Here is a 17,549-nt window from a genome sequence, read left to right on the forward strand (position 1 = left end):
TTAGACCCTTTACAGTACCCTGAAAATGTGTAGTGCTTTATCTGCACCGAGTATTGCAAGCACTAAAGATGGGGAGAATGCGCACCTTGAGGTATCGCACTTTGAGTCACTTAAGTGTTTAAAGTATGAGTGCGGTTAACTTCAGAATGTCTTGAAATGTGCTTCAGGGGGGAGCAGCACTTATTACCACAGTAATTTTTATGTACTGCTTCAGAAGGAGCTCTAGAAGACCTTAGCACAAGTGCAAGAGGTATTTGGTTATTTTCTTCTTTAGAAAACTTCATTGCTTCTATTTTAATAACAGCTAGAATGAAGCTTATGTTCAGAGCAAAGATGTAACAAAAATATTTATTAAAAAAAAGTTTCCTCAGGGAGCGCATTGAAGTCTCTTATCCGAGTCCACCTGCATCTTTAGTAGACCATTTACTCAGAGAAAAGGGTGTGGGCAAGGTGTCTTAACGGCAGTTTATGCAGAGTGACCTTTCTTTTATGTCAGAGACTTAAAATCACAATATTTTTCTTCACTTCTGAAGCTGTAGTTTTCTGGGATTTTGCTTAGAACTCTAATTCAGCAAAGCCTTAGTTGTTTGTTTGCGGTAGGGGAGGTTGAGTACATTTGGATAAGAGAATTTTCACTATAATTAATGGGCATCAGGAAACATGACCCTGCCTAGATAAAAGGGAGTTCTGGATCATTAAGATTTAGATAATGGAAGGGGTTATATGTGAAAAGCAATTGTCTGGTATGACAATAGAAAAAGAAAAATGGGACGGGAGGGTTTACTTTTTTTTTAGCTGGTTTAGAAAACAAAACCACAGCATGCTTAGTAAAACTCTAGCAGACATTATGTTTGGAAATTATGTAATAACTCCATATAGGCTGTAATGATATCCTGAAACCCTGTATTTAAACTAACCTGAATTACAATGAGAGATAAACAGAATATTTACCCATCCCTTATGAGCTGCTGCTGATATGTAAATTTATTCTTCTACTTTGCACAAATATACTTTTGAGCTACTGCTTAAACACTTCAAGGTCCTTAGCCAAACAGTTTTAATGATGCCTCCAATATTATGAAAGTGTGACATTTGATGAATGCCTTGTATAGTTGTGATATCGGGGAAAGTGTAAACAAAAAACGCACATCAAGTCATCGTGCAACACCTAGATAATTTATAATTTTACTGTTTATATCCATCTTGACATTTTTTATCTGCCAAAGGCAGGTTTCATTTGGAATCTTAATCTGAGATTTATTTGGTGGATCTGGAAATCATAGCTAGAGTTCCCACAGGAAATGGTCCATCTACCAACAGATTAAATGGCAGTCCTGCAGTTGTTAAGGGAGCTCTGCATTTAACACACATGCATACTCATTCAGTCAGCACTGTGGAGAAAAATTAAAGTAGTAACCCAGGTTTAGGAACAATGTAGCTAAAAAGTCCCATATTTGCTGAATGACAAAGGGTTATATAGCAGCATTTCATTTTATTATTCGTGCTTGAATTTCTTGTTTGCTTTGTTGAGTCTGCTGACGAATACTAATAAATGCCTGCAACAATCCAGACGAGAGATGCCTGGCAACAAAGCTATGCGGTGGACCTCCCTGATCTTCTCCAGTTCACAACCTGACCTTTTGAAAAATTGGCTGGGCTAAGCTGCAGAATTTGGGTGTAATGGTTATTGTTAACTCCAGCTTTAGGATTTATTAATTTGTGTGATCAAGACTTACCTATACTTCAAAGTTTCAAAAGACCAAACACAATCATCCGTCCATTAGAACTAACATTGTGTTTCAGTGAATCCCACTTAGTATCTGCCTAGAGATTCTGCTGTTTTGATGCATTTGGAATATAAAAATGCTTTCTCAAGTGCGAGAGACCAATCCAATGAAAATCTGGTGTCTTCTCAGAGACTAATATTTTAAAATAACAATATGTTAATGAACTGCAAACGGAGAGTGGAATGCCAAAGGAAATGTCTGATATTTACACATTAATAAATGCATCATGATTAACTGAATGCATCATGAATCACTGCAGTGAATACCAAAATAATGATTGGCCGCATATTTTAAAGACTTAAAAGCATTTTTCTATTTTAAATATTCACCAGTTTGTACACAATTGCTGTTAAGATCCTAAATAGGAGGGCAAAAGACATAGAAGCAGGCGAAGGAAACATCATTACTGAAATAATCAGAATCCTGGGAGAATTGTGAAAAATTGCCTTTGCCAAAATAACTCCAACTGTTTTTAATCTCCCTCTCAATTTATTTCTTTATGAAGGGTGTTGCCAGGGTTCCACACAAGTACAGGTGAATAAAGAAGCATTCAAAGTAACACAGATGTCCCCTCGCTTAAATTGCTAACACAGAATGAATTCACTGTTCTCTTTAGATTCCTTTAAGGAATAAAAAAATGAACCATTAAACTTCTAAGATTTGTCTGTGTTTTAGCAGACAAAATATTTTCAAGCCTCTTTTTGTGTGTGTATGTGTCATGGGATATAGAGCAAACTAAGACATTAATGCAAAACATAACTTATGTTATTCTTACTTCACTTGCAGAGAACTTTCTCAATAAAGTTCCAATAAGAATGCATTGTTCTATTTGATCATGATTTTTGGACAACTTAAATGCTTAACCATAGCCAGAGATCAAGCATTTTATTTATATTGTTCTCTTAACCTGTCTGGCTTCTAAAACAGTTTTAATTGTTCAGAAGTTAGAACAACAGTCAACATTAAAAAAAAATAGTTAAAAAATAGTTATTTCATTTCTTCTGCTTACTAATGAAATTACAGGAAACCTGTGTATACTGTACTGCATGTCTGTCTTCTAATAGAAATACTGTAGTCTGTCGTAGAGTATTTCTATTTCTAGAAGAAATACTGTAGTCTGTTGTGGGAATGAAAATTATCATCATAAAGGAATGTAGAAGGATACCAATCTAGTTATTTGAAATTTCTCTTAATTTTTTGGTTGTGTAAATGCTACTTTATCATTTATAACTGAAAGCATGGTTGTTTTTTTTCCTTGAAGTCCAATTGAAATGAGTTGCTAAACCCTCTCTGACAGAAGAGAGAAGAGTTTGAGGTCTCTGAGGAGGAGACAGGAGCAGGAAGGGCCCCCAGTGAGGTAGCACTAGCTCCAAGATACAGCATGGCTACAGAGTCTTGGACTTCTGCAATTTTACATCTGCCATGGCTTTGTCAATGACCTCGATCCAGTTACTTCATTACTACCTCAATCTTGATGGCATTAAAATGACTATCACAGTGCTTACGCATCCCTTATAAAATATCTGTGAGAGCTTCCAGAACATGTTTTCAGGGCTTATTTCAGTGAACCTCTGTCATTTGTTTCTTAAAATAAGAGCAGATATCCTATTTCAGTGTAAAATCTGGGACCTTCTGAGTAAGAGTTACTTAAAAGTAAGTTGATTAGTCCTCACTCTTCTGAGTTGACCCATGGTGTTTTCAGCAGGGTCCGCAGTTACATGTTGTTGAGGCACTGACCACACAATGCATCTATGTGGTGATTTCCTCTTTGTTACTGCCAAGGGCTTGGCTGGTTATACATGACATTTTGGCTGGGCGGAGCTCTGAGAAATAAAAGGAATTAGCTTTGTATTACAAAACTACTCTGAGCTCAGTCTCTATTTGTTATCAGGTTCCTGTGACTGCCATTCTGCCGTGCTACGGAAGTGACTTACTGAGATCTTACGAGTCCTACTGAATAATCATCTTAAAGTTTGCCCAGTTTTCTGTAAACATTAAAAAAGCGTGTCATGAAGGGACAACCATTTGACGTTATGTGCAGGTTATTGGTTCTCAGTATACTACACTGCACTGAAGGTGCCTAAGTAATTACTAACATAAGTAAATCTGTAGTAAGTCCAAAGATGAGTAAATCTGCACTTTTTCTTGTTTGTTTGTTTTGGAGAAAATGTATATTGACCTTGTACTTTTTGTACTGTGCTTTTGTAATTGTTTTCCAGAAACAGGAATTACTTTCTTCTTTAAAATTAAGTACAGCATCTTTTCTTGAGATTAACTCTGAAAACGTGTTTGCAGATAGTGGGAAAGATAAAATAGTGAGGAAAAAGTCAAAAATAATGACATTTGAGATATGCACATAAATCATATATCTTGCATCTATGTCAACTCAAATACATATGAAAAAGAAAATAACAGGCATTCTAAAAATGGATAAAACCTAAACCAACTCTTTTCTTTCCACATGCCAGGTAATAGGAAAAGATTTCTTCCACCAGCTTCATTTTCTTTCTTTGCATATTTATGCCTATAAAATCCTTTAATTTTGGTTTCCCACTAATTTTCTTGATTTATGCCTTTTAATCATTCAGTAAGGGGTGAACTGTTGAGCAATCTGAGTCTTTCACAGTCATTCTGTTTGGTAGAAGTTCCAGTAGTTATACAGCCAAGTGAATGAATGTTTGTCTTTGACAAAAAGGCTGACTCATCATTCACAGCTCATGAAGGAATATTCCGCCATAGTACTAATTTCATTTGCATAGCTAGAAAAGTTAGTGGCTATCAGGCTCAAGTTTTCCATTAGACTTAAATATTTAATTTCTGTTTATTTATTATACATATATATATGTAAGAATTCAAGTCCAGTGGCATTAGATATTACGAATTTAAGACAATCCTGTAGTCCATTTTTCACATAGAATCATAGAATGGTTAGAGTTGGAAGGGACCTTAAAGATCATCGAGTTCCAACCCCCCTGCCATGGGCAGGGACACCTCCCACTAGAGCAGGTTGCTCAAAGCCCCATCCAGCCTGGCCTTGAACACTTCCAGGGATGGGGCACCCACAACTTCCCTGGGCAACCTGTTCCAGTGCCTCAGCACCCTCACAGTAAAGAATTTCTTTCTGGTATCTAATCTAAATCTCCCCTCTTCCAATTTAAAACCATTACCCCTTGTCCTGTCACTATATCTCCTGGCAAAGAGTCCCTCTCCGGCTCTCCTGTAGGCTCCCTTCAGATATTGGAAGGCTGCTATGAGGTCTCCCTGGAGCCTTCTCTTCTCCAGGCTGAACAGCCCCAGCTCTCTCAGCCTGTCTTCATAGGAGAGGTGCTCCATTCCTCCGATCATCTTTGTGGCCTTCTGCTGGACCCGTTCCAACAGGTCCATGTCCTTCCTGTGTTGAGGACTCCAAAGCTGGACACAGTACTCCAGGTGGGGTCTCACGAGCACAGAGTAGAGGGGTAGAATCACCTCCCGTGACCTGTTGGTCACGCTTGTTTTGATGCAGCCTGGGACACAGTTGGCATGAAGCTATTAAAACTGCTTTTTTTTTTTTTTTTTTTTTTAAAATGCAGCAACAGTCTTGTCCTAACAGCTTGTTAGAACGCTTGCAGGTGTGTGTGCACTGTCATACACGCATCCTCAAAAATTATCTTTTCAGAAATGTTCATAATATTATTAACATACAAAAAAACTGAGATAATTCGAGAGTCAATAATATAAAATAGCAATTCTATATTAGAATAGCAATTGAAAAGCAATAGTCTAGTGAAAATAAAAGAAGATGAACTTCTCAAGTAATGCTCTTACACTCTTGAGAGTTATTGTAGCAAGCTGATGTAGAAGTGTGGTTGGCAGGTAGGGGCAAGAGAAAGTATTTTTAAACTGTAGTAAGCGTGTCCTTTTATTCCAGTGGGAATAGATCGGTTTGGTATAGGGACACGGTGATTCTTTGCTGTGATAGTTTTCTTGGATAGTGAATATTCCCTCTTGCTGTCTGAAATTCAGTTTTTGGTATTGTACAAACACACAAAAAAAAGAAGTTGTTGAAATTGCATTGTTGTTTTGACTGAGAAGAAAAAATACAGTTAACAGTGAATTAGTTTGTCAATCACTGAATTTTGGGGGCTTTTAGTAATTGTGGTTGTAGTTAGTTCCTCAAATGTAGCGCAATGTTTTGTTCTGCAATTTTTCCAAATGCCTTTGATCTGACAGTGTCACATAGGAAGAGTAAGCTATTGAGTTTGCAGTCACTCCCACAGTGCATATGGCTCATTCTCTTCTTTCTTGGTTTTGCTCTTTTTGCTATTCTGCCTCTTACTGCCATCCCTCTAGGCATTCATTCATGCGGTCTTACGCAGACAGATGAGAACATGCTTTGCCTGTGCTACAGACCAGCTTGAAACGGGAAGCTATAGGTAGCAAGTGGTAAGTACTTTTCTACTTGCAGCTGGTTTGGAGCACCAAGGGCTTCCAATGTCCCCATACTCATCTGCAGGCAGATTTGTAGCCAACAGTGTATTTTGTGGTGCTGCGTGCATGTTCCATTGGGTTTTGTTTGTTTTCCTTTATTGTTATTCCATGGAGATCCCCTGCAACCCTTTGAGCTGATCAGCGCAATTTGGCTAGCGGAGTGCTGAAAGACTACAAACAGGGGGAAGGAGGTGCCCACCCAGATTTTGCTGGATGACGGGACTGCTGAATATGCTGAGTGGTATAACAAGGGAAGCTACTGCCTTTTTAGCCTTCCAGGTGGATATGCACCTTCTGTGAACTTACATCTTCAACATTTCTGTCCATATTATCGGTGTCAGTAGAGGATTCTCTAATGCTGTGCTTTCCCTGATCTCGGTGCCAATTCCCCCACTTCTAAGAAGCAGCTACGAGAAATAGTGGCTGCCTGCAAATTGGTTAGGTTCAATATTTTTAGTCGGCTTTTTAACCGCTCCCGGCTTAACAACGTTGAACTTGGTTCTGTCTTTACTATTTCAAGCCATGACAGCATTATCTTCCCCTTACGTACCTCACAATCAATTCCCAGCTTTAATTCTAGTGTCTTTATATTCCTTCTTCCTAACATTTGCTTTTCTTTCCCTCAATGTGAACAAGCTATTCATTCAAGATAAATACATACAGAAGATCAGCTGTTCAGCTTCTCCCTATAGTGAAATATTAATCTGGGCTACTGAACTTTTTCTTTTATATGGAAAATAAGTTGTTTAGTATACTTGAGAACCAGAGTCAATGGCGGTGATATCACTTAATGAAAACTACAGCCTTTTTTTCCAAAGCTTGCAAGGCTGTTTTACCCTTTCTCTGATGTTCCTTGTGCAGCCTGATTATTGCAAATGCTACTTACTCCCCAGTGTGTCTCTGCAGCATTGGTAATTAGTGCACAATACAATTTGCAGGAGGCATGAGGAAAAGCACTGAAGTGCATTGATTAATATTGCTACTTAGTTTAGCAGCAAGACAAACTACCATGTACCAAGGCCTAAATAACTTAGGGTGGGGGTCGTGGACTATATGAAGAATAAAGTGTTTTTAAAAATAAAAAAAATAGCTATACCCGTTGATCTGACAATGTTCAAAACACCTTCCCCAAAGCATTCTACTGATAGGTTTCATGTGTTGACCAAAAAAATGCATTACAACTTTATTAAACAAGTAAAACCTCTAATCTTAATGCCCTTGGGCAGAGTGCTTCCAATTCTGAGTGGAGGCGGCTGCCATCATCTTCTCTCTTACAAAGCCAGCAGGGAAAAAACCAGATCCTCTGTGTTTTGCCTAACATTTCCGGGAATGACACTTACAGGAATGCTGTGATACTGCTTAGTCTTACCCACATGCTTCAGGGAATTGAATCTGGATGAAAAGGTGTGCTGCAAATGTAAGTTGCTTAAAGAAGCAGCATTAGCATTAATAAATGCCAACGCAGGTCTAGTCCCATTCTAAATTCTATTTTTTTCAGCTGCTGTAACTTACAGTTGAAGGCATAAAAATCCACATCTTGACATGGGCTAAGGATTTAGCCTGACGTTCAGCTGCCAATGCATCATGCAGACATGTTGACTTCATTCTGGTTTTAAAAAAAAAAAAAAAAATAAAAAAATCTGTCTGCTGACTTGACCTGTCATCTAGAGATCTTTGTTGCTTGTTGTGAGTCCATATTCAGGATGTTATAGAGAGGCTGCTGAGGCTCATCTGATCCTGCTACACCCTGCTACTCTTCCATGTAGACACCAGTGATACTGTTGGGATGACCTGGGAAGTATTATGTGTGATTATATGGCTCTGGGGGTGATGGTCAAGGGGGTGGGGATCCAGGTGATGTTATCCTTGACTCTGCCAGTAAGAGGGAAGGGCATGGAGGAAGATTGGTTGAAGTAGATGAGGCCTTCTTCAGACAACCAGAAGAAGCCTCACATTCACAGTCCTGGTCCTCGTCCTCATGAGGGACTACAATGATGCTGATAATCTGCTGCAAGGACAACAGCAGGGCACAAGTGATCCAGGAGATTTCTGGAGTAGGCTGATGACAACTTCCTGACACAAAGGAAGAGCATAAGCCAGCAATATGCCTCTGTGAACTCTTCTTAAACTCCTGGCACTAAAAGCATTAAATTTGAAAAACCGGAATTATGAAAAGAAGAAAAAGTTATTCAGTTGATTACTCTTACGTTAAAGGGATAGAATCCCTTTTTTGATTTGTCCTAGTGTAACTGTTGTAGCTAACATCATCTGGTCGTCTTTGCATTCTGGAGTGAGAAGGGTTTTCTTCTCCAACTTTCATATAGTGTGGGCCAAAGGGGAGTGCAGAGATGCTAAACAAGGAACAAACGTTTGCCAATACAGTCACTGGTTATTGCAACAGATAACATTGTGCTTGAATTCTTTCACAGAATGCAACACACTTCACCTGAAGCACTTCAAATATATACGACTTACAGAAAATGTTGATGCCCTAGAGAAGGGGAATAAAAGTTGTTATGGCAAGTGAAGCCTTGCGCTTCCCCTTCAGTGTGCGAGAGCACAATTTGCAACTATATAGATACAGATCATTGCATCTGAAATGGGAGAACTGGACAGGATGACATTTGATAGGCAGTTCTTTATAACATAAATCAAATGGGAAACACATCTCAACCAAGTGTATGCTTCCCTAGAAGAAGCTTTGCAAGTATTGAAATTAAGACTATGTTAGTTTTCAGATAGTACTAACTGGAGAGGATTCCAAATTATGCCCTTATGTGTTGCCCTTCCCAAGTTGGAGCAGGTTCTTAGAGTATACACAGTGAATTTTTTAATGCCTGTTTCTTTAAAGATCCTTGCTACTTACAGTTAGGAGGAGCAAGAGGTTCAATCCAGTTTTAAAACGTAGCAGCACTTAAAAGGAAATCTCTGCTCAAAAACCTGCAGGATTTCAAGCCAGTGAACAACAATGTACATTTGCTCAAAGAATGCAGGTGTCTGTGGGCTGTGTTCAATTTCTGTATTAGCTGTGAAATTATCCAAGGAACACATTTCAATCACAGTACTGAAAGTTATATCACAGTTATATTTGTTAATGATTTTTTTGTCAAATTAGGGTCCCCACATGTTTATTACTGCTCAGAAACAAAGATTCTGGTGCACTGTTGACTGTTGTTTTTCTAGTACAAAAATCAGTGGTTATAGTTTAGAGGAATCGTGACAGTGGACTCAAGTGGATTTGTGCTGAACTAGGTAAGGATAATACAGATGAGCAGTGGGTACAATAACTTTTTCCTCAAGGCAGTAACGCATGGCTTTGCATGGGAACTTGTTAAACTGACTCCAGCCAATCCAGAAGACATCTCGCTGTGCCCTCAGGATGTTTCCTGTGCCATTGACCATGTCTTTCCTTCTTCAAGGAAAGGAATCTATTGCAACAGACTTTAGAGAGAGTCTTCAATATTTTTGACTTGGAACCTGTGCTTTTGTGTCCTACATGCAGCATGTCACCTTGATACTGATTGATGTCTTTTTGGGGGCTATTTGTAGATAATTGCTACTGTATAGAACAGTGTCTTAGTATTTTTGAGGAGGAAGTAATGAGTTGCATCAAAGAATGTATACCGTCTAATTTATCCAGAATGTTTGGAAATGCTAACTTTATTAAATGAGCAAAAGTTCCAGTGTTTGTTCTCTACTAATTTAAATGAAAAAAAATGAAGAAAATATGCACTTTTTTCTATTTGCAGCTTTTTTAGGCTTCTTCCTCCTCATTTTTTAATATAGTTCTATAATTAAAACTTACTTGTTCCTACTTTATGACAGAACGTTCATGGCATGTAGATCTTTCTTTCATTTAAATACCTTGATATCAGAAATATGTCCTAAAAATATCTAGTAGCCAAGCTTAAGAGAACTATTACACTCAACATTTTCATCAGATAATTCTTCCCTTTGGCACAATTTGTGCTTTGCATTCTTCAAGTTCTTTAGTTGTATGAGCTTGTACCTTACGCTCTCCAGGAGGGAATGATGGGGCCTTAAATTTGTTGTTGCTAATTACAGCCTGCTGATACTCCTTTTGTAGGCAAAATGGATTTGAAAAAAGATGTCAATATAAGTAAGAATCTAGCTCACAACCTGCAAATTTCCCTACCTACAGCAAAAATTCATCATATCTCACTAGGGTAGAGCTGATTTTTACAAAAGATAGGTAGATAATTTCCTAGGGTCAGCATTATTTTAAGCAATCATTTAAGAGGAAGAGGGATTAGGAAATGGTGATGAATTTTTCAGGTTTCCATGAGAAAAATCCAGTAAATAGATTGTAACTGCTACATCTGTGCTGTAGTAGCACAGCTCTCATTCCTTAGTGGGATGAGGAAGCTGCGAATCTGAAACTAGAGTATTTTCTCCATTCTGTTACAAATAGGAATATAGCAAGCCATTTTCGAATGAGAAATCTCCAAATGAAAAAAATATTTTGCTTCTGTTTCCAAATAGAAACACACACCCTGGAACAGAATAAAGAAGACTTTTGTGCTGAGCTTCAGTTTCCTCAGAATTCTCAAAAAACCACAGAATTTTTTATCCAGGCAGAAGCTGAAGCATGGAAACTTTCAGATTTGCCAGTATCCAGTCAAAGAGGAAGAGCTCCAAATGATTACAATTCCAGTCCTGAAGAATCAAGGTAAAACCAAATATCCCTTTATAGTTTTTCTGGATTCAAATTATAGACAATATACATATGGATGTTTGGATAAAGATAGGGAAGTTTACTTTCCAACTGAGAATCAGTCATCTTTTTACATATCTGCTCTTCTTTCCTTGTGGAGTGCAACATTTCATCACTGTATTCTCTAGTACTGTTACAAAATATGATCATGCAATGGCTTATGTGACACTCTGTGGGTATTTCAATGACTGTGGTTTCTAGAATTTTAAAAATGTATACTGAACAGAATTAGAAAAGATGATCTGAAAGTCTAGTAGTATCTGTGGCTTTATACAACAAGCACAGTGTATCCTAAGTATGATGAGTCAGTAGGAAGCAGGAATGAAGCAGGCTGGAAGTGAGTAGGAAGCAGGAATGAAGCAGCTAGGAAGTAGGAATAAAGTAGAGTGAATTCCAGATAAAGTTGGAAGAGTGAAGATGAGGAGCTGTTATACCTTGTAGGCAGTCTGTGACAGGAGTCTGGAGAAGGGTAAATATGGTTGAAAAGTGTAATACAAACTCTGAAGATTCATTTCTGTCATTAATTTTGGTCATTTATTGTCATTAATTTCTGTACTGAGCTATGGCCCTCTACTGCAGTCTTAAGAAACATATACACTCGTGCTGTATGTGACATAAGATATGAAGGTATACCCAGCTGACTAGGGAACATGCTACCAGTTTTGACTGACTTGTGCATTCTGAAGCCCAGGTCTTAAATGAGAGTGACAGATTTGCTTTTGAATATGGGATCAAGTCTGCAAAGCCCTATGAAGTACTTAGAAAAATATACTCTAATTCTTCACTGTCTGGCAGATTCCACACCTGGTTTTGTTATCTTTAGTATGATCTAGTGGTGACCTATTGGGCCAAAACCAGTCCATAGTACTTTTCTGTCTGTCTTGTTGCCTTTTTATTTTGCATTGGGGCCTGAGAAATGCTGTTAGGGCAACGCATCCTGTGCTAAAAGCCAAATATAATGCTAAAGTGCTTAAGTACAGCCCAGCACCAAGTTAGCCAAAGATTGTTGCTCCAACCCTTCACCAGTGCCACTCACACTGGCAGTCAGGCTGGTCTTGAACACTGAGCTTGACCTCCCACACCAGTCAGCATGTTGAACCATCTCATCTGCCAACATATTGCATGTAGGATCCTAAAGTTATAGGCCAAAACCTCGTTTTTGTAGATACTATATAAACTGTACAAAATCTGTCCTTCCCCAAACAGATTGCAATTAGAATATGAGATGAGAAAATATCTTGATATAAAACAACCCAGGAAATGTTGAGTCAGCATAGAGGATGGTCTTAGTGTACCATCAATGCGAACCATCAAGTTTTCTTTTAGACATCAGGAAGAAAACATTTGAGGGATTAAAAGATGATGATGAAGTCTATTCAAACTTGTTCATGGGAAGCCTCTCCTGAACATGGAAAACACACAAAAAAAGCTTGAGGTTTGTAATGTCTGGGCAATAGAATCCAGAGGCATCTACCACTTGCAGTCCGAAACAATACTAAATGAAATTTGCTAGACAGAGCAAAGATGAAATAGGCTTTGAAGGATCTTGAAAGTGAAGACAAGCAGTTTAAGCACTCTTCTACATCATATATATTGTAATACACTAAGTACTTTTTCGATGTGAATCTCCCTGCTGTTTGATGTGCTTTAGGTTGCACCACAGTTTACCTGCAGAGTACGGATCTTAACTTCCTTCTTTAAGAACCATAAAGAAAATAAATCCAATGGAAGCACGTGAAGAAAGGGGTGGCTGAGTACAAACAAATGTCTACATAACAGAATGACTCTTTGGAGCAACAGATAGCTTTCCTTTTCTTTCTAGGATGTGAATTACACATAATGAAAGTAATGTATACAGTAGAAATAAGAGTTCAGAAGGTATAGTTTTTCTGTGGCTTCTTATGACTCCCTGCCTATGAAGCCTATAAACAAAAAAATGTTTAAGTGAAGTGAATGTTAAAAATATTTGCTAATCTCCCTTCTTATCTATTCATCTACTGATTTTGCTGCCATCTTAAAAATGAGATCTGAGTTATCTGTGGATATCAACAGATAGCCAAGGAGTTTTAGAAAAGTCTTACCTTGAGACAGAATTTTTCTGGCCATTGAATCTTATCATATTTTTTCCTGTCTATAGCTAAATAAGTTGTCTTAAAACTCTATGACTGGTATACAGTATGGAATTCCTGTTGTCGGTAACAATATTTAGAATAACACCATCATTTTACAGATTTCTTCAAGATGAACTCCTATGTCTTGTCTTCTTGATATTCTCATTCCAATTCATGTGGAATTGTCCATCCCACCAAAGAATTTTGTTTCTTTGAACATGAGCATCAATGTGATTCCCAAATATTCCATTATGTTGTTGCTCCATGTTAAGTACAGGGTTTTTAATACTCACTTCCCTTAAGCATTTTCTGTTTATAGGCTTCATAGTTAATTTATATTTATCTGGTTTATGCCTTAGCACTATAGTATATTTATTTACTATTCCAAAAGTACAGATTTTTTTCAGAATTACAGATTTAAGAAGTAATAGAAGGACGTCCCTTTTGCTTGCTATTTAATACATTTGCAATGGTTAACAAGCTTTGATAATCTATGTGGATTTTATTTCTAGGGGGGGTTGGAGGGAAGAACTGGTTTTGCATTATTTTTCTTTCTTTTATTTTTTCCCTTCTAAACACAGCACTGTAGAAAGAAAGGTTAACAGGATGTTCCCTGAATTTATATCCTCATGGAAGGATGCCACAGATTTAGGTGGAAAAACAGAAACTGCATTCCTTTTAAAAGAGTTGGACACTCTGAGGGCCAAAAATAAAAAGGTACAATTGAGATATTCAGATCACAGTATTTGCTCTGTTATGGTTGTCTTACAAAACATACGTTTTAAACTGTTTCTAATTTAGTTTTGTTATTTATTTTAGTGCACCAATCAATAGCTTTCTTGTTATTTTGGATTCTTAGTATCTGCTTAACAACCGCTTCTCTGGAATTAAGAAAATCTTTCATCCTACCCTTTGACCTTTTTAATCAGTGACATAGGTTCTTGCATCATGAGTGAAAACCAAGGAGGACCAAAACCAAGACCAGGATTTCATGAATGAAATCTGGAGCTCGTGCTTCTTTACATGTGATCTAGATAATGAAAGTGCCCTGATACCTCCTCTTTGGTGAGGGGAAGAAAATTCCATCCTACTTGCACACTGCATTGCTTCTAGTGTTAGTAGCAGGTGCATGCACCCAAACCACAGAAGAGTCTATAGTCTTTCCATTAAGTGTCATTGAATATTCAGTGGCAAGCTCAGATATCTGTCCAAGAACAGATTTAGTGAATTCCCAGTAAAAAGAAAGGCCTCAACATGTGAAAGAATACCAGTTTTCTGTCTGGCGATGCACATGAAAAATGGTGCATTTACACCACACTCTCTTCAGGCTGTGTTGTCAGTACTCTTGGTAGGAAATAGGCTATTCATGCAGGCACACCTGCATTATATTCCATGTAATTCTGAGCTTCCTCAGAGAGAAGGACCACAACTGGTGATACCTGAAGAAGAAAATCCTAAATAAAAATGATGGCACACGCATTGCTGTTTGTCTCGTAGAACAAGATAGGGCAGATGATAAAAAATATATTTTAACATTTTTCCTTTAAATAAATAAATATAATTAATTGAACTTCTGTTGTATTGCTTATTGTTTGTATTTTGGGGGTAAGAAACAATTATTTAGAATTTTGTTGTGGTTAAAATAGATGGTTGACTGTTTCATCTTGATAGGAATCTCACTGTCCATTTGTTCAATTCAGCTTCAAGATAAGCTGTCTGAAAAGGACAAGGAGCTGAAGACAATAAAACTGGACTTAGAACTGCAAGAGAGAGCTGCAGAAGCTAAGATTGCAGAAAAGATTGCAGGTACGGTAGGCAAGCGTTTAACAGATGTCTGTATGGCTCATACAGTACCCGCGGTTGCTATATGACGTGGCCTAGTGAATGTTAGCTTTATTTGCTAAAGGAGGGAAGATTTGACTTTTTTTTTTATGTGTGGCTGTTTAGAGTTGCTTAGAAAATAGGTGGCTTTAACATCCTGGTACTGGTATTAGCAGGAGCTTTACCTGTATTCATACTGATTTGGGCATTAAATGCATTGTTAACACCATGTCAATCCAATCACAAAAAGGTTGTTTGTTTTGTTGGAAGGTCCTGAACAAACAAGGGGAAATAATGATTACCAGTGCCTCTACCTTTCAACCAGCAGTTCAAATACCACTTATTGTTTTAGCTCGTTCAGAGCAATACTACCCCCTCCCCGTGTATGGAGATAGTCACACATTCACCTCAACTAGAGACCTGCACTTTTCTTGAAAAATCTGTTCTTTTGGTAGTTAATGAATTTTTCTCTGATGATGGTATGTCTTCAGTAAATGGAGTATATACAAATTCCCAAAATGAAAGGGGTTTAATTTTATAGTTGAAAGCGAGTGCATGCTTATATTTGTTGTTAATTGTTCTTTGGGTAGACATACAAGATTGGAGACAGTTTGTATTTTACAGTTTTGGAAATTTCTAAAGTAATGAAGCTGAGTGTCTTTGTTATTGCAAAGTGACTGTGTGTGCAATGTACCCAGTGGATGAAAAATACTCTGAGGTTTTTTCGCCAAGTGTTTCAAAGAAATTCATGGGACTGCTTTTAGGTCCCTTGCAACCTAGACAGTTCTATGATTCTATAAACTCATCGTATCATTTCTTCATAAATAAAGTAAGCTAGGTAAAATTGTGTCCTCATAGACCATGCATGCTTCATATAGCATTAATAATATTAATACCTGTCCCCAAACTATTGGTGCTGATGGGAAGTGTAACTGTGTTCAGGAAAAATGAGCAGAAAAACTCCCCAGCTGAAAACACAGATGGATGACTTTTCACTTAATGTCAAACTCCTGAGAATACAGTATTCTGTGTATGTTATAGATGGAAGAGAGAGTTCTTAAATTTTCTGTGGTACAGGAAGGGAAAAACAAATCTAATATATATATTAGGAAACAAATTGAAATGCAGGTATAATTTTATTCTTATGTCATTTTATATAAACTGCTTGCTTTATTTTCAGAAGAAAAAAAAATCCACACTGCGTATCATATCCAGCCGCCGAAATCTAATGCAAATTGTTTGGGTCGAATCCCAAGTTTTGTGTTTGTTCCTGGATGTTTGCACAGTGATTTACCTCTGTACCTATAATAGAGAAATATTCTCTTTGATATAGGTGTTCATTGCTTGTTAAAACCTGGAAAGAAATGCGTGTCAAAAGGTGTGTCAAAAACATGTTTAGTTTCATTTTTATGGATAGAGTTGAAATATTTGTTAGTAAATTGTTTTTTCTTATATTACTGTTTAAACTTTCTAATTATTTGCTATGCATAATATTATCTTCAAAATGAATGTCGTGAATATGGCTATAATAATTAATATAGGCGTTCCATTTTAAAAGGAAGAATAAACCAAATTTTAATGAGAACTACAATGTGTAATAAGGATGACCTTTTAAAAAATACCCTTTTTTCTCCTTTTATAAGTTCAGGAAGTCTAAAATCCTTTAAATGCAGAGAGAGAGGGCAAGAAGCTCCTTACTACTTAAGCTATTTGCAAAAAGGAAGCATCGTTAATATTTCATGGGTTTTTTGCTTCCTGTCTTACAGTTCTAAGAATGTTGTCAACTTTGGATAAATGTTTTGAACTTTGGAATGATGTGAACCAAAGTTTTGGATGTCTAGTGTCTCTTTCTCATAAAAGCCTTGGGGAGAGTTCTAATGGACAAGCTGAACCTAATAAAGAAAACTCAGTGTGTTTAAGGAAAAACTTTTTCCCTATGTGTTAAGTCCTTTGAGGAAAGGAGAACACATGCTGCTGTTTTCGTGTTGTTAGTTAATGTTTAATTACTGCAGTGTATAACACATGGTAGAGTGAAGCTTGTAAATGGGTGTTTGCATTTTTATTATTACTAAGTACTGACTTTATGATAAGAAAATGGCTCCACAAAATTATGTTGTAAAATACATCAGAAATGTCATCTACTTTGAGGAATACTACAATTCAGTTTTCAAATGTAACCCTCTAATTGATGGGTTTTACCTAAACAAGTCTCATGGAAAGAACAAAAAAGCTGCAGACAAAGGCCATTTTAAAATGAAGCTACAACGGCCTTCAGAAACAAATAATCCAAAGCTTGTCGCTTTATGATTTTCACTTTGTTCAGATGAAGAAGTGAAGAGGATAAGTGTAAATTTGTGAAACGCTTCATGAGAGAATGAGAACAAGTAGAGTTAAGGCAGAAGATACACACAATGGAAGAGAATGTTTAATATTGTGTGCAGTAAATAACTTATTTTCAGAAGTTGTTTATTTTTAAATCTTACTAACCTGGAAAATGGATTTTAGAACTTCCTTGGGTCCCTATCTCTGTGTGAGGTGGCTATGGCTAAGGAAAATTAGGGAGTTACCAGTTTGTGTTGCAGGCTTTTAAGCATCAGAGACTATTGTTGCCACTGGTTCCTGCTT

The 17,549-nt window shown here is 37.3% G+C and overlaps 1 protein-coding gene across 1 annotated transcript in view; it reads left to right on the forward strand.

Moving 5' to 3' along the window:
• The window catches only part of MIPOL1 (mirror-image polydactyly 1), a 180,838-nt gene that overhangs the window by 34,042 nt on the left and 129,247 nt on the right, over window positions 1-17,549 (forward strand). The window contains exons 3-5 of the mRNA XM_074149368.1: window positions 10,761-10,947; window positions 13,685-13,820; window positions 14,804-14,909. Coding sequence (XP_074005469.1) covers window positions 10,761-10,947; window positions 13,685-13,820; window positions 14,804-14,909 — 429 coding nt within the window. The remainder of the gene's footprint in view (window positions 1-10,760; window positions 10,948-13,684; window positions 13,821-14,803; window positions 14,910-17,549) is intronic.

The sequence above is a fragment of the Numenius arquata genome, chromosome 6 (genome assembly GCF_964106895.1).
Source record: "Numenius arquata chromosome 6, bNumArq3.hap1.1, whole genome shotgun sequence".
Lineage (NCBI taxonomy): Eukaryota > Metazoa > Chordata > Aves > Charadriiformes > Scolopacidae > Numenius > Numenius arquata.